Source organism: Haemorhous mexicanus, chromosome 16 (assembly GCF_027477595.1).
Source record: "Haemorhous mexicanus isolate bHaeMex1 chromosome 16, bHaeMex1.pri, whole genome shotgun sequence".
Classification (NCBI taxonomy): Eukaryota; Metazoa; Chordata; class Aves; order Passeriformes; family Fringillidae; genus Haemorhous; species Haemorhous mexicanus.
In genome coordinates, this window is record NC_082356.1 from 1000143 (window position 1) to 1025691 (window position 25549).

At 56.3% G+C, this 25549-nt stretch overlaps 2 protein-coding genes across 2 annotated transcripts in view; both read right to left on the reverse strand.

Moving 5' to 3' along the window:
- LOC132334522 (low affinity immunoglobulin gamma Fc region receptor III-like) overlaps nucleotides 1-25549 on the reverse strand; it is a 93832-nt gene that overhangs the window by 34863 nt on the left and 33420 nt on the right. The window lies entirely within an intron of this gene.
- On the reverse strand, nucleotides 17984-20415 carry LOC132334500 (serine/threonine-protein kinase pim-1-like). Its single transcript, XM_059860614.1, has 5 exons — nucleotides 19873-20415; nucleotides 19708-19758; nucleotides 19137-19503; nucleotides 18346-18525; nucleotides 17984-18090 (listed from the first exon to the last, which is right to left on the reverse strand). Exons 1-5 carry the CDS (start codon nucleotides 20413-20415, stop codon nucleotides 17984-17986), a joined length of 1248 nt encoding a protein of 415 aa, XP_059716597.1.

Here is a 25549-nt window from a genome sequence, read left to right on the forward strand (position 1 = left end):
TGGCTTTGCTCTATGCTGCCAGTTGCCCTTTTTCCACCTTTCCAGCCAGCCCCAAAGAGCATTGGCTACCATCCACAAATCAGTATAAAGGTGGAGCTTTGGCCACTTTTTCATTTCAGCAATGTGCAGGGCCAGCTGAATGGCCTTGAGTTCAGCAAGTTGACTTGATCCACCTTCTCCTTTGGTAGCTTGTGAAACCTGTCATGTGGGGCTCCATACGGCTGCTTTCCATTTCTGGTTCATCCCTTCAATGCAACAGGAACCTTCAGTGAAAAGAGCGTAGCGTGTTTCTTCTGCTGGTAGTTGGTTGGATGGTGGAGCTTCCTCAGCTCGTGTCACTTGTTCCTGCTCCTCTTCGTCAGTGAGACCAAAGTTCTCACCTTCCAGCCAGTTTGTAATTATCTCCAAACTCCCAGGGTGATTCAGGTTTCCAATATGAGCTCGCTGTGTGATAAGAGCAATCCACTTGCTCCATGCAGTGTTGGTGGTGTGGTGGGTAGAGGGAACCTTTCCTTTAAACATCCACCCCAGCACTGGTGGTCAAGGTGGCAGGAGGAGTTGTGCTTCTCTGCCAAATCCCCTCCGAGGCAGCTTGAACTCCTTCATAGGTGGCCAAGATTTCCTTCTCTGTGGGAGTGGAGTTGGCTTTGGACCCTCTGTAACTTTGGCTCCAGAATCCCAGTGCTCGGCCTCAAGCCTCCCCAGGCACCTTCTGCCAAAGACTCCAGGACAGACCATGGCTCCCAGCTGCAGAGTAGAGCACATTCTTCACCTCTGGTCCTGTCCTGACTGGGCCAAGGGCTACGGCATGAGTGATCTCCTGCGTGATCTGGGCAAAGGCTTCCTGCTGCTCCAGGGCCCTTGTGGAAATTGTTCTTCTTGCAGGTGACCAGGTAGAGAGGGCTCACAATCTGGCTGTACTCGGGAATGTTCATTCTCCAAAACCCTGTGGCAAAAGCTTGTGTTCCCTTCTTGCTGGTTGGTGGAGACATTGCAGTGATCTTGTTGATGACCTCAGTTGGAATCTAACACCATCTTGCTACTTTACTCCCAGGAACTGGATCTTTTGGGCAGGTCCTTTGACTTGTCTCTTCTTGTCAGAGAAGCCAGCTTCCAGCAGAATTTGGATGATCCTCTCTCTTTTTTAAATATTTCTTTTGCCGTGTTCCCCCAATGATGTCACTGATGTACTGCAGTACTACTGATGTACTGCACTGATGTACTGCAGATGTTCTGGAGCCTCACCCTTTTCCAGTGCAGCCTGGATCAGTCCATGGCAGATGGTGGGGCTGTGCTTCCACCTCTGGGGCAATCAGTTCCAGGTGTACTGCACACCTCTCCAGGTGAAAGCAAACTGAGGCCTGCATTCTGCTGCCAGAGGAGTGGAGAAAAACATGTTGGCAATGTCAACAGTGGCAAAGCACTTTGCTACCTTTGACTCCAGCTCATACTGGAGTTCCAGCATGTCTGGCAGAGCAGCGCTCAGTGGTGGAGTCACTTCATTCAAGCCATGATAGTCCACAGTCAATCTCCATTCTCTGTCAGAATTGCACACAGAGCAAGTGGGGCTGTTGAAGGGTGAGTGGGTTTTGCTGACTACCCCTTGGCTCTCCAGCTCACAGATCATTTTGTGGATGGGGATCACAGCATCTTGATTCATCTGACACTGCTGGCAGTGCACTGTCCAGATGGCAATTGGCACTTGCTGCTCTTCCACGTTCAGGAGTCCTACTGTAGATGAGTTTTCTGATAGTCCAGGCAGAGTGTTCAGCTGCTTAATGTCCTCTGCCTCTACAGCAGCTATGCCAAAAGCCCACCTGAGTCCCTTTGGTTCTCTGTAATAGCCATTCTGGAGGAAGTCTATGCCCAGAATACACGGGGCCTCTGGGCCAGTCACAATGGGATGTTTCTTCCAGTCCTTCCCAGTCAGGCTCACCTGGGCTCCCAACAGGGTAAATTGCTGCCATTTCCCCCATCACCCCAGCAATGGAAACAGATTCTGCCCCAACATGTACTGATGGTATCAGGGTACACTGCACACCAGTATCAACCAAGGCATCATATTTTTGTCACTATGATGTGCCAGGCCATCTGATGCACACCGTCCAGAAGACCTGGTTTGGCTGTGCCTCTTCCCAGCTAGAGGCAGGGCCCCTCTAACCCTGGTTATTATGTCTTTCCTGGGCATACACGGTAGAGGTTCCTTCAAGGGGATCTGACAGATCATACCTGGTAGCTTGGACATGGGAGGTTGAGGCTACCTTCACTTTAGTGGAACTCCCTCCGTTAGTGTTTCCCTCCTTGAGCTGACGCACCGTGCTGCCAGGACAGAAGTGGGTTTCCCATCCCACCTTCCCACGTCTTCCCCATGGTCACACAGAAAGAACCACAGGTCAGCCCTTGGGGTGTAGCCTCTCTCTCTAGCTGGGGAACGCTGGGCTGTGACTTTGGGGCCTGTGACTCACACTGGTGCCATGTGGGAACTGTTCTTCCTCCCTCCACCCTCATCTCTTCTTGTAGGCTCTTAATAATAGCAGAGACATGAGCCTGCATTGGGCCATTGATTATACTCTCACAATTTCTAAGCTTGTTGGCGACAGAGCCCACTGTCTTTTGGTTGGTATCGGCATTAATCGTAGCAATGAAGGTGGTGTATTGAGATGGCCCCAGATCTGCCAGACTCCACAGCATTTGCCCTGTGCACCTGATTTTGTCAGGGTCATTGTCATGCTGTCCATCCCTCCCAAAGAGTACCTCCAATACTGCCACTTCTCTCAGCTGTTGGATCCCTTCCTCGAGGGTCTTCCAGCACATTCTATGGTGGTGCTCCTGCATTCTCTCCCTGTGGAGAAACCTCTCTCTGACACTCATTATAAGCAGCTCCCAGAGGGAAAGGGACCCTGGATCCGATACAAATACCTGATTCATACAGGAGTCCTGGGTCAAGGGTCCCGAATTCCTTACCTCACCACCATCCAGTTGCACGCCTGTGACCATAAGGTCCCCGACCCGGAGTAACCAGGTTGTATAAGCCTCACATCCCTGGCGTACAATGTCCTTGTGCAGTTCATCCACAGGGACTTTCGTACATCAGGGACTCAGTGATGATCTCAACCACTGGCTCCCCTGTGGGTTGTGAGGGCCCTCCATTCTTATCCTTTCCTTGAAGCTCTGATTTCATCTTAGACCTCCTTGTTTCTGCAGGAGCGACTGCTGCTGGCTGTGACTGCCTTTGCAGTTCAGCTGGAACCTGGATGGTTGTAACATCTGTGGGTTCCACTGCTGCACCATCAGACTCTCCCTCTTTGAGGCAGGGGGAGGGTTTTCACCAGCTGGGGAAATGTACTCCTTCAGCATCTGGCCCATCTCCTTCACCAGTACCCCCACTCAGTCTGGGTGGTTCATTTCTGAGGTGGGCTGTGGGGCAGGGTCAGGCTCTGGGGCAGCAGCATCCCTTGTCTCTGGGGTAGGTGTCAGCGTAGTTTTCCAGGTTAATCTTCCCTTATCTCTGAATGCTAAATAGAACAGGCCTATCAGCAAAAACAACCACTCTATGATATCATTAGCATTTAGAGTGGATCTGAACCCTTTGAAAACTGATGGGGCAGACCCAAAGAGCTGGGTGAAGGGTTGAGAGAAAGTCTACCCCAATGTCATTTCCTCACAGTAAGTACCATTATTAAAATACCCCAAAAACACACAGTTAGTGTGTCATAGCTCTGAATCCATGTGCTCGCCTTCCAGAGGAAGTTAAAAATCCATTAATTTCTCACCTTATTAGGCCATAAAACAAACTGGATAACAGCCACAGCAGCCTTAGATATGGTTAGCCTGTGTTCCCAGGGAGGGCCAGGCTGCTCCTGATGGGGCAGAAGGAAGAGTTCCAGGCCCTCCACGAGGGTGAGTGAGGGCAGCGGGCTGTCAGCAGGGGCTGGCTGGGTGAGCTGCAATGCCTGGGCAGGGAGCTGCAATCCCTGCCCTGGCTGCAGTGGGCTTTGCTCCTTGTGTGGATGAGGGTGGCGTGGGCAGAGCACACAGAGATTTCAGGGACATGGGTGAGGGGATTCATGGCCAGCACCTTGCAGCTGATCCCCTTGGCCCCTCCTGTCTTGTGGCCATGGCAAGAGCTGGGTGGGATGGCCCTGGCAGGAAGGTCTCCTTGGATTCCTGCACATCCACGTTCTGGCTGTGGCTCTGTTCCTCTCTCTTCCAGCCCTTCAAGGCCTGAGTGGAAACGACATCCCTTCCCATATAAGCACATTTATACAGATGATGTTTGATGGAAGAGCTGCAGAACTACTTTCATCTCCTGGCTCAGAAGAACCAGTGTCTCTTTAAGACCTCCAGATCCCTTGGAAGGTGAAAGCACCTGGAGACCAGAGGAGACCAGCTGGAGCTCCAGGCACAGCTGATGACTGGCACAGCTGAGCCTGTGGGAAGCTCCCATAGCTCCCACCTTCTCCCTCCCTGATGACAGCTCCCTCCCTCCAGCCCTCAGACCCTGCCCATCCCCTTTCGTCCCTCCCAGCTCATCCCTTTGCTTCGCCTTCCATTAATAAACTATTTGGCTTCTTCACTTTACCCACATCTCTGTGGAGCTGGAGCGATGCAAATCCAGAGCCCTGGGACACACAGGCCCCTCCTGGTGTTCTCTTCCACGCCGTGTTTTGTGCACAGACACAGAGGAACGAGGGCAGATCAGGCTGGAAGGGTCCCTGTGCTGAAGGTCCATTTCCATGACGCTGTGGAGGTACAGACCTTGCTGAGCCCCCTGGAGCCCCTGGACTTTGGAAGAGCCAAGCTGAGGATGCTCGGAACCCAGCTGTGAGGCATTCCATGGCAAGCATCCATGGAGGGCAAAGGAGCTTGGAATGCTGGAAGGTTTCAAGAACACCTTCCTGAAAGCACTGCACAGCTCCATCCCTGCACAGGATGAGGAAGAGGGCAGAACCAGAGACCATGTGGGCTCAACAGAGAGCTTTGGGTGTGCCTAAGAGCAAATGAAGTAGCAGCATGGTGCCCGAGACTCAGACGCATGATCGTGCCAGTGCCTGGAGCGCTGCATGGCAGTGCTGGGATCCCGGGTGTGGTTCTTGTCCCCACAACCAAGGAATGGCAGCCCCAGGCTCAGACTCAGTCAGAAAGCCAACCAAGTGAGACCAGAGCAAGGGCACCTTTCCAGTTTCTCTTGGGCATGGCCGCGAAACAACCCCTGCTGCTTCTTCCTCCACCTGTGTTTGGGGCGTGCTGGTGGCAGAGCCAGCCAGGGTGTGCTCTGCATTCCAAAGCCTATTGGGAGCGGGCATGAAAAGCTCTGCGTGCACAGCAGAGAGTTCTGGAAGGTTCTGGCAAGAGCATCCTGTGGGGACAGGGCTCTGGGCTCTGGCTGGGAACAGCCTGGTTTTCCTGCCGTGAGCGCAGGCAGGAGTTGAGGCAGGTGAAGAGGCAGCGGGCACCTTGTGTTTGTAGAGGGCCTGGGGCTGCACCCCTGAACCTCCACCTGGAAACACACTTGGGGGAATAGGAGCTAGAGCTGGAGTGCCTGTCCTGAAAGGACCTGAAGTCATTCAGCCTTGCCAGCTTTTCTTAAGAGTGTGTTGGTGTTCCCCAGGAAATCTACACATTTGGGGAAATGCCTTTGGAGCTTGCTTCTCAAGGAAAGTGCTTCCCTGGGAGCTCCCAGTGAGGTGGGAAGGGTGATCCAGGAACCCCAGGCCTGGCAGCCTGAGCTTGCCACCGGGGAAGGCCTTGGAGCAGATCCTCCTGAGTGCCATCCCACGGCTCCTGCAGGGAACCAGGGCGTCAGCTGGAGGGTGGGAAAGCTCTGTGGAGGGACGGGGTCAGCTGGGGGCCCTGGTGGGGTGTTGAGGGCTTCTGGGTGGGAGTTTGGGGAGGTTGGTATTGGTGGAGTGTTGGGGAAGGAGTTGTCTGGAAGGTGAGAGGTCTAGGCTGGAATTTGTATCAGTTTGAAGGCAGCATCTGTGGTTTGGCACAGCTTTGGTTATGGAGGGCAGAAAGAATATCTGTGACTCTTCCTGTTCATGGTCCTGATTCTCCTGCAGGGAACAAGAAGGGAGAGCTGTACTTTACTGGCCACTTAGATATCTCTACCAGGGGGAGGATTAGCCCTTTTGCCATCTACTCATTTGTTTGGGCTACTTTTGTAACACTGAGTGGACTTTCATTTCTGGACAGCTTTTTTTCCTTAAGAGAATTAGGATATTATCATGCCTTCATAGAAAACCATTTGCAAACCAAAGAATGGCCTTTTTTTTGCCTCTGTGTAGTGTTATGTTCTGTAAAGTGACTCTCAGTGGATGACATTAGGGCAAATGAGTTGCTGCTTTGGGATGGGAATCAAAATTCCAACTCTTCACCTTCTCAGGCCATCCCAATGAATTGGGGAAGTTTGCAACTTTTTGGAACTCCTTGAGTTGAGCAATGGGAAGTAAAGCTTTCCTGAAGTGAGGAGTCTTAAACGCCAGATTCTTCTGTGCCTTCACCACTAAGGTGTTTCTGTGCTAAAGGAAATTACTTCAATAGAAAATAATTTCAGCATGGAGTGAGAGCTTCTGACCAAGTCTTGCCAGCATTTGCTCCAGGTGCTCTTGCCAACAGCCCCTGCAGGAAGGAGCACAGCCCCCAATGCACATTGGCTTTGGTTCCCTCTGGCACAGAAGCCCCCCGGGGGCACAGGTCTCTGGAGCAGGAGATGGGCACCAGCGCTGTCAGGGCTCAGGGGGTGGCAGGTCTGCTTGGGCAGGGACTCTGCCACACCTGCTGATGTCAGTGCTCCCCAGGCCCAGGGGTCAGAGCAGCATTTGTGCCCTGGCCTACACGTTCCCTGTCCATGTCACACCCACAGGTTTAGGATGGCCCCCAGCTGGGACGTGTCCCAAGGAGGCCATGCCAGCTTCTGTGGAAGGCCCCGTGCCCTTCCCAGAGCGGCTGCCTCAGCAGCCCTGGGGTCTCCTTCTGCTGCCCTGAGCCCAGAGAGCAGGGCACCGTTTGCTGATGGTCTGAGCTGTTCCTAAAGACCCTGTTGGGCTGCCTTAAACACTTGGGGTGAGAGATTCCTTCCAGCCTGGGCCACTTTGGTTCAGCTGGGGGCAGCCCCAGGGCAGGGGGCAGTGTGTGCAGGGGCCCTTTGTGACACGGTGCAGCATGGTAACCATGGCACAGAAGGGGTGTCCAAGGGCTCTTTGTGACACGTGGTGACATAGGAGCTGGTGGTGACAAGAGCAGGCCACAGTGCTCGGAGCAGGCAACGGGACAGGACAGCACAGAGCAGTGCCGTGAGGAGCCCCCGCACAGCGCGTTCGATCGTGTCTGACTCAGAGCCTTTCCGAGGCATTGTTCCTGCAGCTGACCTCGAGGCCAGACCACAGGACTTGCTGACCCGTGGCCGTCCGAAGCTTCTATTCTGCACTGCCCTCAAGGGCAGAGCGTGGGACTTGGTGCCGCGGAGCTTTTCCAAGGCATTTCTCCTGCAAGTAGCTCCAGTCACTGACATGGAGCAGAGACGCCCAAAAGTGCCCAAGCTGGCCTGGGTGGAAGGGGAGGAAGAAGGCCTTGGAGCTGCCCCAGCAGAGGAGACTGAAGAGGTGGTGCCATTCCATCCACAGCAGGAGGGTGAGTGGCAGAGCTCGGCCACAGGACTGGTGCCTGGAGCCAGCTTGACCCCATGCCATGCCATGCCATGCCATGCCATGCCATGCCATGCCATGCCATGCCATGCCATGCCATGCCATGCCATGCCATGCCATGCCATGCCATGCCATGCCACCCCCTGGGGACATGCCTATGGACAGGATGGAAGAGTCGCTGGGCAGACACCCTGCAGTAGCCGTGCTCCATCCCCCTGGAGCATCCCGGGGCTCTCCCTGCCTGGGGAGAGCAGGGCTGGGCTCTGTTCTCCAGCCCCTCCCGCATGCCCTCAGCTCTGCCTGTGCTTGCTCTTTGCCCGATCCAGCCCTGGAGCTCACACAAGAGCAGGAATCCAGCCGTGGCCGCTTCCGCAGAACAGCGCAGGTACCTGTAGCCACCCCCACCTGGGCTGGGCCTGCTGTCCCTGCTCAGCCGAGCACGGTGTGTGCAGCACTCCATGGAATACCCCTGGCTTCTTGACCTTCTCCTACAGTTCATCTGCAAATTCATCAAGAGCATTCGGCAGGAAGAGACCAGGGCCATGGGCATTGGCCTTAGAGCACATTCAGAGGTCCTCAAACATGAGACCATTGCTGCCCTCCTGTGTATGCTTGTAGAGGAAGTTTTTTACAATCCAAAGCAAGTAAGCAGCCTGTGGCCAGGGTTTGATCCTCCCAGGAATTGCTTGGCCTCCCAAGCCACGCCTGCTGGTCCCTGTGAGCATTTGAGGCCACATGGCAGTGTGGTGGGAAGGGCAGCACTTCTCTGGGGAAGCTGGGGACATTCCTCCCTCTGGCAGCTTTCAAAATCTCCCTGTGCCTTCTCCAGGTGCCCGCCCTGGTCAGGTACATCCACCAGCGGATCATGGCCAATGATTCTGTGGAGCACAGGCTGGACAAGCCCCTGCTGGATCTCACCGAAGCACAGCCAAATGATGCAGTAATGACGCTCCTGCGTGTGTCCCCGTCCTGTGACAGGTATGGGGCCCACCTGCCCAGAGGGCTCAGGGCTCCCCAGCCCATCAGCCTGTACAGCCTGTTGCAGGTGTCTGACCAACAGAGAGTTCCAGGGCCCTCTGGCTGCTCCCTTTGCCAGCCCTGGCGTGTCAGCCCCTGAGCCCGAGTGCTGCTGGCAAGGGCCAGTGGGCAGAGGCAGAACCAGCGGTCCACCTGGGCCCCTAGAGACGCCCAGGCCATGGTGCTGTGTCTGAGACCCCCCTGAGACAGAGCTCTAACCCCATAGAGCTTCCATGGCCATGTGGAAGACCATCATGGGCTCAGCCAGGACTGCGGAGCTGGCACAGCTGATACTCCTGGATGTGCTGGGGAGCTGGCCAGAGCACAGCACGTGCACCTCGGATGGGGACAAAACAGGTGTCTTTGCCCTGGCTGTGAGTTTCTGCAACTGGCCTTTGCTGGCCTCAAGGCTGCCTCTCCAGCAGCTCTCCATCTTCCTTCCCCCACTGTATCTCCCTGCCTCAGGCACTCGCCTGAAACCTGGCCCAGCTTCAGGCCCACCAGGCCCGGTGCTCCCCCTGCGTCTCTCCGGGCCTCTCCCTGCCACACTTGGGCCCTGCCACACGGACACCTCGGCACTGAGCACGGTCTTGGGGGACTTTGTCCTTTGCAGGCAACCGTGGTGATGTGGAAGATCCTCCAGGAGCCTTGTGTCCCATGTGTGGTGACGGCGTATTTCCCCCGCCTCTTTGTGCATCTGCTCTTCCAAGTGTTCTTCAGCACTCTGGATGTGCCAGAGGAGGTCGATACCTTCTGGATGGGATGCCAGGAAGAGCATGGCCTTGCCACCAGCCCCAACAGGTGCTCCATCCCACTCCTCTTGTCCCTGCCACGTGGCTGGTGAAGGAGCCAGTGCTGCCAGTGTGACCTGGGCTTTGCTCTGCATGCAGGTTTGCAGTGCAGACCCTGAAGTCCCTACTCTGCCGAACGCAACAGGAGGATGTGGTGGTGGCAATGGAACACAGGTGTGGCTGCGACACGCTGCTCTCTGTTGACACCAGCCACTATGCCGTGGGTCTGCTGGCCAGGTGAGACCCCCTTCTCCTCACTGCCTCTGACATTTGTGCTCTGTGTCCAGGTGCCCCACATAGTCCCCCTGGTTGTAGCCCAGAGGGCCTTGTCACTGAGGGACGGCCAAGCAGACTGGAAAAGGCTGGGAGAGGAGGGTGGACAAAAGGAGCCACCTCCGAAATATCCCAGGTGCACTTGCAGGATGCTGGGGAAAGACCAGACCTCTGTGAGTCAGTCCTGGGAAACATTTGTCCCCCTGGCTCACAGTCTTGGTTCCTTTTTCTCCTGCCAGGGAGATGTGCTGTGTCTCCCTCCCCTCCTGTTCCCGGATTTTTCGTTACCTGCTCCGGCTGCTCAGCACACAGGAGCCACGCTGGGATCTGCCCGCCCTGGCATTCCTTGTGGAGGTGAGCCTGATGGCCAGCACTGCCTCGCTCAGCTGCCTCCCAGCTCTCTGCCCTCTCGGAGCCACAGCTGCCTGGGACGGTGCCCGCGCCCTGTGCTGCTGCCTGGGCCCAGCCCTGTGCAGTTCTGGGCTCCTGCCGGCCAGGTCCCCTGTCACTGCCCTGTGCCTTTCAGGTCCTCGAGTTCCTGGGCTTGAGGGAATGCGATGCTGACAGAGTCCTGCAAATCTTCTCACGGTACCTGAAGAGCGAGTGCAGGGAGAGGCGTCTCCTGGCATTCAAGGCCCTCCTCAGGCTCACTGACAATCCCTTGATGGTGAGAAGGGGGCAGCAGCTGAAGCTGCACTGGGGAATGCAGTCGCTTGGGCTTGGCTGGGCTTTGGGTGCTGGGGCAGTTGCTCCCAGCTCTCCTGCCTCCCCTTCAGCTGCCCGAGTGCTTTGGGACAGGCATTTGGCCTCTAGGCCCTGCACCAGCAGGGTGGAATTTCATAAACTTGTGATCCACACAGACCAGAAAAATGTGGAGCCTGACTCAAGGACTTGTGAGGCTCCTGTGGGATGAAGATGGAGAGATAGTTAAGATAAAGGTCATGGTACTCAGCTTTATAATCTTGGACAAGGACACGCCAATACCCAGCCTGATCGCACTGCAGCTGGCTGAGGCACTCCCGCCTCTCTTTGACCATGTAAGGCTCTGTGCGCCCAGCCACAGCCACTGGGTGCTGCCTGGACACTTGGTGCCCTGTGGATTTGCAGGCTTGCACCCAGCTGAGCCCCTTGCAGCCCATGCCGAGGTCTTCTTTTCCTCTCTTCATTCAGAATAATAGCCAGGTGCAGCAGCTCTCCATATTGCTCTTCCAAACATTGCTGACTCTTCCACTGGAAAAGAAAATAAAGGCCCTGAAGACACAAGTGAGCCACAGCCTGCTCCCACTTTTCTTCCACTGCCATGATGGGAATCGGCGTGTGGCACAGGTGAGGACTCGTGGGCTGCTGCTGTCCCCCTGGCAGGGGGCTCGGCTGCCTCCTGCCCTGGCGCCTGCTGGGCTGCAGCCTCCTCCAGGCCTTGGCACAGGAATGTGAGTCCTGCGCCCTGGGCTGTGGGGCCATTTCTGTGTCTCTGCTACTCTCCAGGCTTCTAAGGAAACGCTACATTGTTTGCTCAAGTTCCTGAAGAGGAAAGATCTAGAAAAACTGGTGACGAAGGAGAAACTCTGGATTTTCGCCAACTGCCTAGTAAGGACAGCCTGCAAGCCCCAGCCTCAGCCTGGAGAAGGCCCCTGAGTGCGGTGCTCAGAGTGCGGGGCTGGCAGCTGTGCCCCTGCCCGCTGCTGCACCCAGAGGCCGCGCGGGCTCTTCTCCAGGCTCCTGTGGGCCCCAGCCAGGCGCCGATGCAGCCCTGGCCCAGTGGAGCTGTGGGGCGGGCCGGCACCGCGGCTCCCCGGGCAGCAGCTGGCCCTCTGTCCCCTCCAGAGCCCGGCACCAGCAGCTGCTGGCCGCGCCTCAGGGCTGTCCAGGCAGGGGAGGCCGAGGCTGGACACAGGCAGCGCCCAGCCAAGGGGCTGAGCCCTCACCAACCCTTCCCTCCTGCCGCTCTCTCCAGCTGGCAGACGATGAGGGCAGAGCGGCCGAGCACCTGCGCCGGGCCCTGCCCTACCTGCAGAGCCCACAGGAGTCCCTGCGAGTAGCGGCCATCAGGTTCATAGGTGAGCCACGAGCCCAGGCTCCCTCCCCAGCCCTCCGTAGCTCGGCCCCAGCCCCACCTGCTGCCACGTCAGCGCCACCCGGGCCCGGCGCCATGGAGCCCTGCCTGGCCACGGCGCTGCTGCCGCCCTCTCCCAGCCGTGCCCTGGGGCGGCAGCGTGAAGCAAAGGCTGGGCTGAGCCCTGCCGGGCCAGCAGGGCGTGTAGCCACAGTGCCGGCAGCAATGCTGGCAGAATGCTGTGCCGCTGGGGCTGTGACAGGCTCTGTGTTCCCAGGGATGGCCGGGCGGAGCTTGACGGGGAAGTATCAAGAGCTGAAGCTTATCTACAGTGGTGAGTGAGGGCAGCAGGCTGGCAGCGGGGGCTGGCAAGGGGAAAGCTGCAAGCACTGTCCCGGCTGTGGAGGGCTCTGCTCCTTGTGCGGACGAGGGCTGGCCTGGGTGGAGCACACTGAGATTTAAGGGCCATGTGGGGGATTCATGGCTGCTCTTTGGGCTGATCCCCTTGGACCCTTCTCCATCCTGGCCATGGCTAGTGCGGGCCGGGATGGCCCTGGCAGGGCGCTCTCCTCAGCTCCCTGCAGATGTGGCATCTGACCATGGCTCTGTTCCTCTCTGTTACAGCCCTGGAAGTAATGGCAAATGACATCAGCCCCTCTGTCAGCAGCCTGTCAATTCAAACTTGGCATATCCTCAGGGCATTAGACAGACCTCGATATTCCACCTTCAGGAATCTGCATGGTGAGCTCCGTGGGCCATGGAGGACAAGGCTTCGTCTGCTGGGGCTCAGCTGCCTGCGCTGCTGGAGCTCTGCACAGAGATGAGCCCAGAGGCTCTGTCTGCTGGGGCCACCTGAGCCAGCAGAGATTTTCAGTTTGTTCAAGACTGTTCTTTTCTTCTTTTTGTTTTTCTTTAGTATATAAATATAAGATGTGTTGTAATAGACAGACACCCAGGATCTTTCTTTTGCTGCCAGGACCTGCAGGGCATTGAAGAAGAGGGGAAAAGGGTGCTTGTGCTCAGTGAGCTGCCCAGGTGTGCAGTGCTGCAGGAAAAATGGCCCGAAGCCTTTTGGCCTTTGGTGGTTCTGCTGAAGCCTTTGTGGTGCCAGCAGAACAGTTGGGCAGGGGTTGGAGCTGTGGGGATCCCTGCGAGAGCGGTGCCTGGAGATGGCCACAAGCCCTGTCCCTGGTAGGCACCGCTATCTGTGTCCTCCTGCCTGTGTGCTGCTCACTGCGTTGCTGAGGGCTCCGAGGTGCCTCTGGATGGGGCTCCTCTGGAGCTGCTGTGGGGCTGCGGCGCTGCTGCCGGGCAGTTTGGCTGGGCTGGGGGAGACCCTGAGGGGCTGGGGCACTGGGAAGCCATGAGCAATTGTGTGCCAGAGGCCGCAAGCAGCCCCCTGGCAGCCGCCTTGTTCCTGGCACCCGGCTGCTCTGGCGCTTCCTCAGTGGGCGGTTGGAGGGACCTCCTGGAATCAGGCATGGAACCCTGGTCCCGGCCTTTCAGGGCTGTGGGGCCAGGAGTTGTGGGGCTGGGCGTGTGCCCTCCCTGTGCTTGAGACTGGGCCCCTCAGCCTTAGGCATTGAGCTCCACTGCCTGCTTGCTGAGTCTTGTTCCTGTGGGGGAGGCTGTTGCTGTGGGGGAGGCTGAGCTCTGAGCTTTAGGTGCCGTTGAGCCAGAAGAACAGCAGCTTTGAGCCCAGAGGGGCCTCAGAAAGGCCTGGACAGGGCATTCCTGGCATTCCCAGGGCAGGGACACATGGTAGTGTGGCACCTTCAGGGTGCCACACTGGCTTTGCACTGGGCCACCTCCCTGTGTGTGCAGGGCTGGCTCTTTGCTTTGCTGTGCTTGGCCTTTTGCCATCGTGCTCCTTTGGCTGCCTGCAGAGAGAGGCAGCCCTATAAGAAGGGGGAAAGGCCCTGTCTCCAACATTTCAAAGGGGGAAATGGAGCTCTCCCGGCCCTCAGCCCACGCTGTAAGCAGAGCAGAGCCTTTCCCCCAGCTCTGATGGCTTTCTGCCTGCTGCTGGGCCCTGGCCACCATGACCCACTGCACTTGCTCTGAGTCACCTACAGGATGGCTGCTGCCTCTTGATTTGCTGGCGGGACGTGAGGGTCACTGAGGGAAAGGTGGGTGTCCCAGTGCTGAGGGCACACATGGGTCACTGAGCAGACTTGAGGCTTCCCCAGCAGGTTGCAGGTGCCTTATGTGTCACTGAAGGGAAGGCAGATGCCCCATGTGTGGCCGAGGTGTCATGAAGGTCTCTGAATGGCATGCAGATGCCCAGCATGCCACTGAGGGCACATGAGAGTCCCTGAGGGGAGGTGGGTGTCTGTCTTGTCCCTCAGCGTACAACGTCGGTGTTCCTGAGGGAACCTGAGCGTCCCTTGAAGGGGACACAGGCACGCCACGTGTCGCCGAGCACACATGCCGCTCGCTGAAGAGACACCAGGGCCGCTGAGGGGACGTGGGCTCGCCCTGAGGGACACGGCAGGGCCGGGCCGGTCCCCGCTGCGCCGCCGCCGCCCGCTCCCCGCCGCAGGGAGCGTTTCCCGCCCAGGTGCGGGCGGCCCCGCCCTGCTGGTCCCCTCAGCCGCGGGCGGGAGCTCCAACCCACTGTGGCCGCCCCTCGGGGCCAGGTGCCGGGCGGCCTTCCAGAAGCCATAGGGGAGCTGCCCTTGGGCTGCCCTGTGCTCATACACACCAAGGAGGATGGGGCAGTGTTGTCTCAGGACTAGGGAGTGTTTCACTTTGAGAGGGGTAAAGCTGCAGTAGCTTAGAGCAAGAGAACTTCACAGCACAGGAATGCTGGAATTGCCTGGTGTCACCTGTAGGGCACGCAATGAACATTTGGGCTTTCAAGTTGAGATAATCACTGGACTGTGAGAATAATGAAATTGGAGGTCATCTGTCGAGTACATGTAGTGGGTGGACATTTCAGCAGGAAGATTTGAGGTCATCTCTAGGGGACAAAATTACTTTTGAGGAGAAGTCTGAGTAATTTCTAGAGGACACATAGAGATCATTTTGTGACAAAACCTGAGGGAAATGTTAGGGCAAAGACAGAACATTTGGGGGGTAAAACCTCAGGTTCTCTGACTTCCCACTACCTCATCCCATGCCCCAGCAGGGGAGCTTTGCCCTCCCTGTCCCCAGCCAGCCCAGCCTGGGCACCTCGGGGGTGCCCCCACCCTCCTGCTGAGGCCCGGCCTCGAGGGCTTCTGCCGCAGGCCTGGGAGACGCTCTGGGAAAGCACCAGAGCAGCCGGGTGCCAGGGACAAGGCGGCTGCCTGGGGCTGCTTGTGGCCTCTGACACCCAATTCCTCAGGGCTTCCCACCGCCCTGGCTCCTCAGGGGCCTCCTGGTGTTCTGACAATGAACAGAGGTGATTTAATGGACACACCACTGGAAATAATGTTCTTATTTTACTGTCAATAAGAAAGAACCACAGTGTAAGATGATAAATTCAATAAAAATGTGTGCTCGGTTTTTGTGACAAGCAAAAACAAGCAAGATAGTGCACCTAAATAAGTACTATAAGAGAGAGAGAGAGCTATTTAGAAAGAATCATTACCAATTGCCTAAATTGTTTATCATCTTGCAGATCTGCACTTGCTGGGGAGCCGCATTTTACACCAAGGACCTGGGGAACTGTTCCCAGCAATTGGGAAAATCCTAGGTCATCCATTCACCCAGAGATGAGGTTTCCAAATTTGCCCTGAAAGTGGATCCAGCTTTTATAGGCCAAAAAGAGCAATTCAACGTGACTCAATTATATTTTTAGCCCAGAAACCCCTGCAGCTGATGGTATACTTCACAGCCAGCAGGGACACAGCTAGCCCAAAGCTCAAACCTCTGCTGGGAGGGTTTCCCCTCAAATACCCTACAAACAAACCTCTATTCAAGTCAGTTGGGAAAGTTTCTTAAAATGATACATTTCTGGCACCTAACTACACAGGATTATGTGAAAGTTTCTGAAGCAGCTGGTTTGGAGTCAAAGAGCCAGCAATAAGAGTCCTTGTCATTTATTTGTAGCTAAATCACACTTCAGGGGACTTGAAGGAGTTTGGAATGAGTTAGAGACCAGACCTCTGAATTTTTTAGCTGTTGCAATTTCTTTTTCTTCTACATAGACAGGAAGGATGAGTTTGGCTCACATCTCCACCGCAAGGCTCAGAAGGTCACAAGACTCCTAGTTACAAGACCTTTTTAAGGATTTATTGGCCAATCAAACACTGCCAACAAGGATATTTATGTTTGTCTGGGTTTGAAAAGACAGGTGTCTGCTAAGGAAGGCAGGAGCCTCCCCTGAAATGGAAAATGTGAACCCCCTCCCTTTGAATTGTTATAAGTTTGAAATTAAGGGGCTCTAAGGCAAAGACATGGGACAAGGAATAACTTCTTTAGTAGGAAGGAAAAAAAAACCCAAAAAAACAATGCAGTAATACAAAACAACACTGGCAGAGTCAGAATATGGTCTGACTCCCTGTGTGTCAGGGTGTTGGTAGTAATCCCATTAAATGGTGGCTGCAGTTCTTCTGGAGAGACAGGTGAGGTTCTGTTAAAGCAGTGACCATGTAGAAGGGTGGAGTTTTCCTTTGAAGATCCAGTGGTGGTGTGGATTGGTCTGGTCTTCCTCTGGGAATCCAGTGGGAAAGGTGCTGTGGTGTTCCAACTGTCAGATTACATCCAGGAAGGAATGCTAGGCTCCATCCCCTGGGTGGAGCTTCTCCCAATGGGATAATATAATTTTATCAGTCATGCAGTCAGCATCTGCAGAGCCCGGCTGCAAGGAGAGAAAGCAGAAACCACCCGTCAGCTGAAGGCTCCTGTGCCCTTGTCCCAGCTGCCCACGGTGCCCAGGCCATGCTGGCTGTGCTCAGAGCGGTGCCCAGAGCTGCCCATCACTGCTGCTTTTGGCAGCAGGGCAGGAGGGCAGGACATGTGCCCAGCCTGCAGCCAGCCAGGGCACATCCACCTCCTCAGAAGCTGCCCAGAGCAAGAGGCTCCTGTGCTCGCTGCCATCTCCCAGAAGCTCTGATCCCACCATGCCAGGCAGACGGGGACCCACCTCACGCCCTCCCCTGCTGGAAGAAAAGCTGGTCCCAAACGATGTCCTCAGCCTTCTCCAAGGGCACGGCCCATCCACACTGCAGCTGGTCTCAAGCACTTCCTGATCCAGACTGGACCCAACCTATAAGGCTTCATCTAGGAAAACAAACAACAAATTATTGAAAATAGATTACAGACAAAAAGGGGAAACAAGAAAAGAGTTAAAAAAATCTTCTCTGTGTGGGGCTTAAGGAAGGCCACCCCCTGCATGCAAGGAAAAACCCACACACGGGTGAGGGAAGCCCAGGCTTTCTCCCTTCCCCCCTGCACTGCCCCCCACAATAACGCTGATCCCAAAGCAAACAAGGGCAGTGGAGCAGCCCAAGCCCTTCCTTGCCTGCACAGCAAAGCAGCCTCAGCACAGGTGCTGGAGTGCCACCTCTGCTCCCACCATGGGGTTTGTTTGTGTTGGGCTGGCTGCCCCAGCCCCAGCCCGGGGCACGGTGGGGGCTGGGGGCTGTTGGCAGGGCCAGGAGCCCACTCCCATTTCGTACCCAGCCCAGCCCATCCCCCCAGCCCTGCCAAAACCAGCTGGGCAGGCGACTGAAGGATCAGCTGCATCTGCCCCAGCAAAGGGTGAACCTTTGGTTCCCGGCCAGGTTGTGCAATGGCCAAATGTGGGAGCATCCCCCTGGGTGTGGACTCATCTGTAAATTCGCTGTGGAGCCTGGCTTTGGAGAAGGTGCCAAAGTCCATCATCTTCAGCTGGCCAGTGGCCAGGTCCAGGAAGAGGTTGCCATCCTTGATGTCATCCTCGCTGTCTCCAGCAGCAGCAGTCCCACCTGATACAGCTTCTCCAGGGGCTCCTTCTCCTTCCCTGGGGTGAGACCAGGCTCTCAGGTTCTGCCCAAGGCCCCAGCTGTCAGGAAACCAGGACAAGCAAAACCAGCTCGGATGGTGGCCACCAGTGCTGGGCAGAGCAGCTCAGCTCCAGCACAAGGGCTGTGTGTTCCCATCTGATGAGCCCTGGGCAGTGACACAGGCAGGAAAAAAAAGTCTGGCTTCCTTTGCTTCTGACTGCCAAGGCATGTGTGGAGCTGTAACTTACCAGGGCCCTGCATCACAGTGTGCCTGTGGCTCTCTCCCTTCTTCTAGGGCAGATGAATATCCTGCATCCAAGGATGACAGAGCAGCTCTTCTAATGAGGGCCTTTCCAAGTCCAGCATGGATAAACACCGCCTGATCAGATCTTGGCACTCTGGGCAGAGAAACCACAAACCGCTGGTCAGTTGGAGAAGGCTCCTGTTGGCTTTGCCCCACTATTCCCGTGCCCAGGCCATGCTGGATGTGCTCAGAGCTGGGCCTAAGCTTTCCCATCCATTCCCTGGTTTGGAGGAGAGCAGGAGAGCAGGACATGTGCCACCTCCTGAGCAGCTGCCAGAGCGGGATGCTCACGAGCCCGCTGCTGTCTCCCAGCACTGGTATTCCCCCGTGCCCAGAGATGAGGATCCACCTTGAGAGAGCCCTTGTGGCAGCGAGAGCTGATGGTCCCAGCTGATGTTCTGGCTCTTCCTGAAAGGGTGCTCCCTACAGACCATCTGGTGCAGCAGGATGCCCAGGGACCAGATGGTAGCTGGCCTGCCATAGTACCAGCCAAAGTGGGTCCATTCCGGGGGGCTGTATGACCGTGTTCCTATGGAATACAGATGGAGTTCATCAGGGGGATGCTGCTGCTCCCAGAGCCTGGCCCCAGCATCCCTGCTCCAGTGGCACATGGGGTGTGACGCACTGCCCTCTCACCAGCACCTGGGACTTGTGTAACGACTTGGGGTTGGAAAAGAAGCCACTGGGGTTGGAAGAGGGCAGTGGAAGCCCTGGCAAGGCCCCACCATAACAAAGAAGAAACCACTCAGTGCTGGGGGAAAATCCATGCCTGCATTGCTCCAAAAAACATTATGAACCCAAAACAAACCAGGCGAGTGGAGCAGTCCAAGCCCTTTCTCACCTGCACACCAGACTGGCTGGGGCACTGGTTCAGACCATGCCTTTCAGCTACCCCCACCCACGGGTGTTTTTGCTGGGCTGGCTGCCCCAGCCCCAGTCCTGGGCAGAGTGGTGGGCAAAGGCTGCCTGCAGGGCTGGAAGCTGGCTCCACACCCAGCCCTGCTCAAAAGCAACTTGGCTGAAGTCTCAGTGCCATGAAGGGCTGCAGAAGGGAGAATCCCCACTGCCACACCCAGCTTGGGCTCTGAGATGTTGGGCCATGAGATGCTGGGACCAGGAGCACACCCTGTGTGGGCTCACCTGCAAAGTGAGTGTAGGCTGTGTCCTGCAGGTAGGTGCCACAGCCAAAGTCAATCAATTTGGCCTGCCCGGTGGCCAGGTCAACCAGGATGTTCTCTGGTTTGATGTCCCTGTGCAGGACCCCGCAGCTGGTGCAGTGCCGCACGGCCTCCAGCACCTGGCGGAACAGCTCCCGTGCCACCTCCTCAGGCAGGAAACCCCGTGCCCGAATGAAATGCTGCAGGTCCTGACACCGCTCCGGGCGCTCCAGCACCATCAAGACGTCGTTGGGGAGCTCAAGCCACTCCAGCAGCTGGACCACACCAGGGAAGCCAGTGGACACCTTGGCCAGCAGCACGATCTCCAGGGGTGCGCTGGTGCCGTCGGGCTGCGGGAGGAGCACGATGCCGTCAGTGGGGCTGATGCCGTGCTGGGGCTCGGGAAGCCCTCAGCCAGCCTGGGATGCTCTGTGCCCTGCGCTGGCCCCACGCCCGCTCTCCCTCGAGGCGTCCTGGCGGCTTCCACCCTGTCGGGCCTCAGCTCATCCCCGCCCGGCACGGCCCGGCTGCTCCCGCTGGCCCTGCTCATTCACCAGCTCGCCCCAGTGCCCGACGCGCTTCCGGGGCACGCTTTTGATGGCCACCTGCAAGCCAAGGGAAGCAGCGGGCTGAGTTTGCCGCCCGCCTTGCTCAGCCCCATCCTCCGCCCTCCTCCTCCTCCGCCCCCTCCTCCTCCTTCTCCTGCGCCCGCCGCTCACCGGGGCGCCGTCCGAGAGCCGCGTGGCCGCGAAGACGCTGCCGAAGCTGCCGCACCCCAGCAGCGAGCCCAGCCGGTACTGCTCCTTCAGGCCCTGCTGCGCCTTCCCTGCCGGCGGGACGCGGCTGTCAGCGCTCGGCCCGGGGCCGGCAACGGCCCCCGAGCGCCCCTCAAGCGCCCCGGGCCGGCCATCCCCAGGCATTCGCTCCCTGCAGCGGGGCAACAGCGGCTCGGGGCCGGCGGCCGCGCTGCCGAGTGGTGGAGCTTGGGCCGGGCAAGCGGCAGCGGAGGCGGCGGGAGCGACTGAGCTGCATGTGTCCTTCGCGGGCACCGGGAGGGGCCGGGGCCGGCGCTGGGGCCGGGGCCAGGCTCCGGCCAGACGGAGCCAAAGGGAGGCGATGCCGCCCCAACCCCAGGCACAGATGGCTGCCCAGCAGTGCCACCACCAGTACGGCCAGAGCCGGCCGGAGGCGAGAACGCGGCGGGACGGCCGGGGCCAGGCACGATGCAGCCCTGCCCGGGGCTGGGGCCGGGCTGGGGGCATGGCCCGACCGGGCATGGGGAGAGAGTGGGAGAGGAGGGGACCCCGGGAAAGGGAGACCGGGAGAGGGAGAGACAAGCGGGACTGCGGGACAAGCGGGACTGCGGGAGAGGGAGAGGACAAGCAAGGGGGGCTCGGGAAAGTCGCTGCTTTCGCTGCTGCTTTCGCTGCTGCTGCTGCCGCTGCAACTGAAGTGCTGGGGCCGTTTGTCCCCGTGTCCGTTTGCCCGTTGCCCACTCGCCCCTGCGCCGAGCCAGGCGCTCCCCGGGGGCAGCCCCTGAGCCTGTCCAAACACGGGAACTTTGCCGTGTTCAGCCAAGACCCAGAGTCTGGAGTCCTGCCCAGTGGCACAGGAATCCCCTCAGTCCCTGCTGTGCATTGTCCCTGCTGAGGGTCAAACACTATCAGAGTGCATTCCCTGAGTGCTGAATTTGTACGTGACCCAGGCACTGCACTTACCTCTCCAGCATTGCTTTCCAAAGAAAACCAGGGGAAGGCAAACTGGGTGTAGCTCATGGTATTTGACAGTGTCTACAACTTGCCAAGTCATGGATCTTCGAGGTGAGATCCATTTGGAATTAATGGGAAGGAGAAGTAGTGCAAGATGGGAAAGGGGAGCATAAAAATAAATCGAGTAAAACATCTCAGATGGTTTCTTTCTGTTTTCTTTGAATTTCTTCAAAGCTCTTTCAGTTTTCCCATCATCTGCTCCTCAGTCCTCTTTGCTCTTTCCAAGAATCTTTCCTGGAGAACGAGGTGCAGCTTCTGTCACAAGATGTGCCACCAAATGAAGCTCCTCTTGGCTTTCCACACCGTGCGTGCAGCACGACCCTTGCAGCAAAGCAGGACAAATATTTGAAGAACTTGACAGCTTGTTCTTTCTTTTCCTTGTGGGCTGGGCAGTTGTTCCATTGGTGAGGTTTTCATTGTTACTGTTCTACCCTCAGAAAACATGATGGGCTACCAGGAATTGTTAGGGAATGCAAACCTGACTGAATGCAGAGTAAGAACCTCCAGAGCCTGCAGCCAGAAATGGAGAGCTGTGGGATAATCATTCCAACATGCCCGTGGACATAGGGAAAGTGAGCTAGAAGATGAAAATGGGCTGACAGAGGGAGTTTGTTTCACTGTTCAGTTCAGATGCTTCTCCATCTCATGCATTGATATGACTCATGAGTTCAGTCAGTTCATGAAAAGTACCAGAACATGCTGGACCTCTCAGGAAATGACTGGAAGAATCTGAAAAGGAGAAATGCAGGGAATGAGTTGATGAACTTTGTCTATAAGAAGGGTCATTTTATCCTAATAATTTCTGATCAATTCCCTCTGCTTTTGTGCTTCCTAACAAGTCCATTTTCATCCCAGATTGCCCATGAAATGGGAACCCAGAGCTTGTGGAAGTGCCTGAAAGATGCCCTGTTCCTCTGCAGGGACCCTGAGGCTGAAGCAGGAGCCTGAGCCCTCTCTGGGGAAGCCTCCTCCGGGCTGGAATTTGTGCTGTGCTGGGAGAGGAGGAGGAGGGGGAGAGCGCTGGCGCTGTGTGGCAGGAGCAGGAGGTTTGGGCCGCAGGACATTCCGTCTGCGCCGCTGCCCCGCAATGGGCGGCCGTGCCCGGGGCTCTGGGCCTGGCCCTGCGTGCGCTGAGCTCCCGACACTGCGGGAGCTCCCCGGGCTGGGCTCAGCTTCCCGCTGGGACTGGGCAGCAGGCTGGGCTCCAGCTGGGATCAGCAGCAGCTGGAAATACCTCTGCGCATCTCCACTTGCTGCTGCTGCTGCTCAGAAGGAGAAACAATGAAGTGAGTCGAGAAGTTCTGGTTTCTCTTTCTCCTGGTGGATTTTTTCATTTGATTTGACACTTGAGAGGCAATTTCTGTGATGGCCTCTGTCAGATGATTTTATTTCAGCAGCAGCAGCAACAGGGCCGTGTTTGAGCACTGCAAATGTGGTCTGTGGGGCTTTAATTCTCCTTGACTTAGTGCTCAGGGACTTTAGGGGATTTCAAGATCTGCTAATCATGATGCCTGTGACCAAAAGCCTGAGCTCACCTATTGCCAGCCGGGGGTCTATGTACAAAATCACAAACAGGACGGGACTGCTAAAGAATGTGTCTTGAGGTGTTTATTTTCCAGCATCAATCTCATTACATGGTTATGACAATGGGAAGATGCCGGCAGTTTGTGTCCTCCGCAGCAGACAAAGAACTCAATGTTACAACTTACTTTAAAAGTTTTTTGACCAATCACACAAAGCAGAAGCATATTGACAGTAGTTCTATCCAACCATTATAAGCACACGTACCTTCGATTAAAACAATGCCTGATTATTTTGAATACAATACCTGCTTCTAAGCCTAAAAACAAAATGCTCAGAGCTCATTTATTAAGCTCAGTACTTCCAAATATCAGGCTAGATATACTTTTCTGCAGCTTAGGGAGTTTTTTTAGCCAAGCGTTAATACACAAACTATTGTTTTATTTGTCCATACTTTTCTACTTCTTATTTAACTTTTCTGCTGCCCTATCTCATGGTTACAGCTTAGCTCTAATCACAGTTCAGCTGTCTCTGAGGCCTGCCTTTTTCAGCTTTCCCAAAATCCTCTGATTTTAAGGATTCCCACATTCACCATCACGAAAAAAGCACTCTGGGTAGCACTGATCAAAAAAGGCAATTGCAGTTTTACAGATAAATTTCAAGTGGCAAGAGCAGCCATGATCTCCAATTGCCAAGGCAAAGGCAGGAGCAGCCTCCTGCTGTCACCTCAGGGTGAGTTAAAGCAGTGCTGAAAACAGCGCTGGAACCCGATCCTTTCTTTCTCTGAGGGCTGGGTCAGGGCAGCACAGGCGGGCCCTGCGCAGTCAGGGCTGGGTGTGGGTGATTGCTGCTCTACTCCAGAACTGAGCTGGAAAAAGCCCTCGGGAGCCGAGGCAGGAGCAGGCGGGAAGGGGCCGGCGCTGCTGCTGCTCCTGGCCGGGAGCCCCGGCTGGGCCGGGCCGGCGCCCCCTGCGCTGCGGCTGCTGCTGCTGCCAGAGCCGGGCGGGACTCCGGGACAGGGAACGGACACGGGGGGACAGCAAAGGCCTGGCGGCTGCAGGGATGGTGGCGCTCGGGCCAGCGCCAGCACAGAGCTTCAGCCCGCAATGAACCCCGAGGGAAACGCTGGGGAAAGGCTCCATTTCAGCCTTTCTTCACTCGTGGCTGTGAAGGGACTGAAATAAAAGGAGAACAAGCAGGGCCCGACCCCTTCTCCTTTGGGAGGAGCCCCAGGCCTGGGGCTGTGAGGGGCCGTGAGGGGCTGAGAGGGGCTGAGAGGGGGAGAAGGGTCTCTGAGAGGCTGTGGGAGGCCTGGCACCTCATGGAACCAAGGGTTGGTTATGACACTGCAGAACCAAGGTGATTCCTGCTGACAGTACAGAACCTCATGGAACCAAGGGCCAATTCTGGACAGCAGGGCCATGGAACCAGGGGGTCCATTGGGACATTACAGAACCTCATGGAATCGAGGTGTCCATCTCACTCTACTGAACCTCATGGAACAAAGGGTCCCTTGTGACACTGTGGAGCCAAGGACACTGCTGTTGGCTGTACGAAAGCTCGTGGAACCAAAAGTCCATTGTGACATTCTGGGGCCTCATGGAACCATGGAGACCATTATGACACTTCAGGACTCACGGGAACCAAGGGGCCATTTAACCTATGGGTCATTGTAGCACGGTGGGGCCTCATGGAATCAAGGGGATCATAGTGGGGCTCCGTGAGACCACAGAGAGATTCTGACTCTGTGAACCAAGGAGACCATTGTGACACTACAGGGTGCAGTGGAACTAAGAACTTGTGTGACAGGGAGGAGCCCAATGGAATCAGGGGGCCATTCCCTATTTTAGTGTTTCATGGAGCCAAGGTGTCCTTGTGACACTAGGGGGCATCATGGAGTCCTGGAGACCATTCTGGCACTTTGAGGCCTTGTTGAATCAAGGAGCTCTGCAGGCCCTTGTGGAACCAAGGAGCTCTTTGTGACACTGCAGGGATTCATGAAAGCAATGAGACCATTCTGGCACTCTGAGTCCCCATGGAACCAAGGGGCCAGTGTGACACTATGGGTCCCCATGGAACCAAGGGGCCAGTGTGACACAGCCATGCCCTGTGGAACCAAGGGTCCATTGTGATCTTGGGGAGCCCAATAGAACCAAGAGGCCATTGTGGCACTCTGCACAGTCCCATGGAACCAAGGAAACCATTTTGGCACTGCATCACCTCATGGAAGCAAGGGGCCACTGTGCCACTGCAGAGCCGAGGAGATCCTGGTAGTATTGCTGGGTCTCCTGGAAATAAAGATCTCTTGTGATACTACGGGGCCTCATGGAACCAAGTGGCAATTGTGATCCTGCATGTCCCAAAGAATTCAAGAACATGGAACAGGTCTGGCTGGCTTGGCCTCCTTGTGGCCACCCGACTGCTTCAGCTGACCTTGGCATGTTGAGGGTTGATTCTCATCTAGCCCTGGAGTTCCGTGCATTCCTTCCTGTGGGAAAGAACTCTCCTCCTCCTCGTCCAGGGGTTCATGGCTAAAATTGGGATTCTACCTCCATATATGATAAAATCCAAAGATTGTCCCATATGAAACAGACAGATCTGGATGGCCCTTGGCATCTGGGTGGGCCACCTCTCATCTGCCTTGAAAATACTGCAGGGCTGTGCTTTTCTTTCCATGGAAAAAACCATCTTTCCAGTCCAGGTGTCCATAGCCAGAATTGGGAATTGCCTCCAAAATTCCTTATATCCAAGGCTAACTCTCAGACAAAACTTGCCAGGACTGTCTAGGTTCCTTTGGCTTCCTGAGGGCCAGCTCTCTTCTGCCTGTGAAACACTGGGGCTCTCTACTTTACTTCCTATGGAAAAGAACTGTCCTTCTTGTCCAGGTGCCCATGGAGAAAACTGAGATTTGGCCTCCAAACTCCATCTATCCAAGGATTGCTCCCAGACAAAAGCTGCTGAGACAAACAGGTCTGGCTGGCCTTGGCCTCCATGGGGCTGCCTCTAATTAGCCTTTGAAACACTGGGGCTCCGCCATTTCCTTCCTGTGGAGAAGAACTGTCATTCTGGTGCAGGCACTCATGGCTGAAATGGAATTCCACCTCCA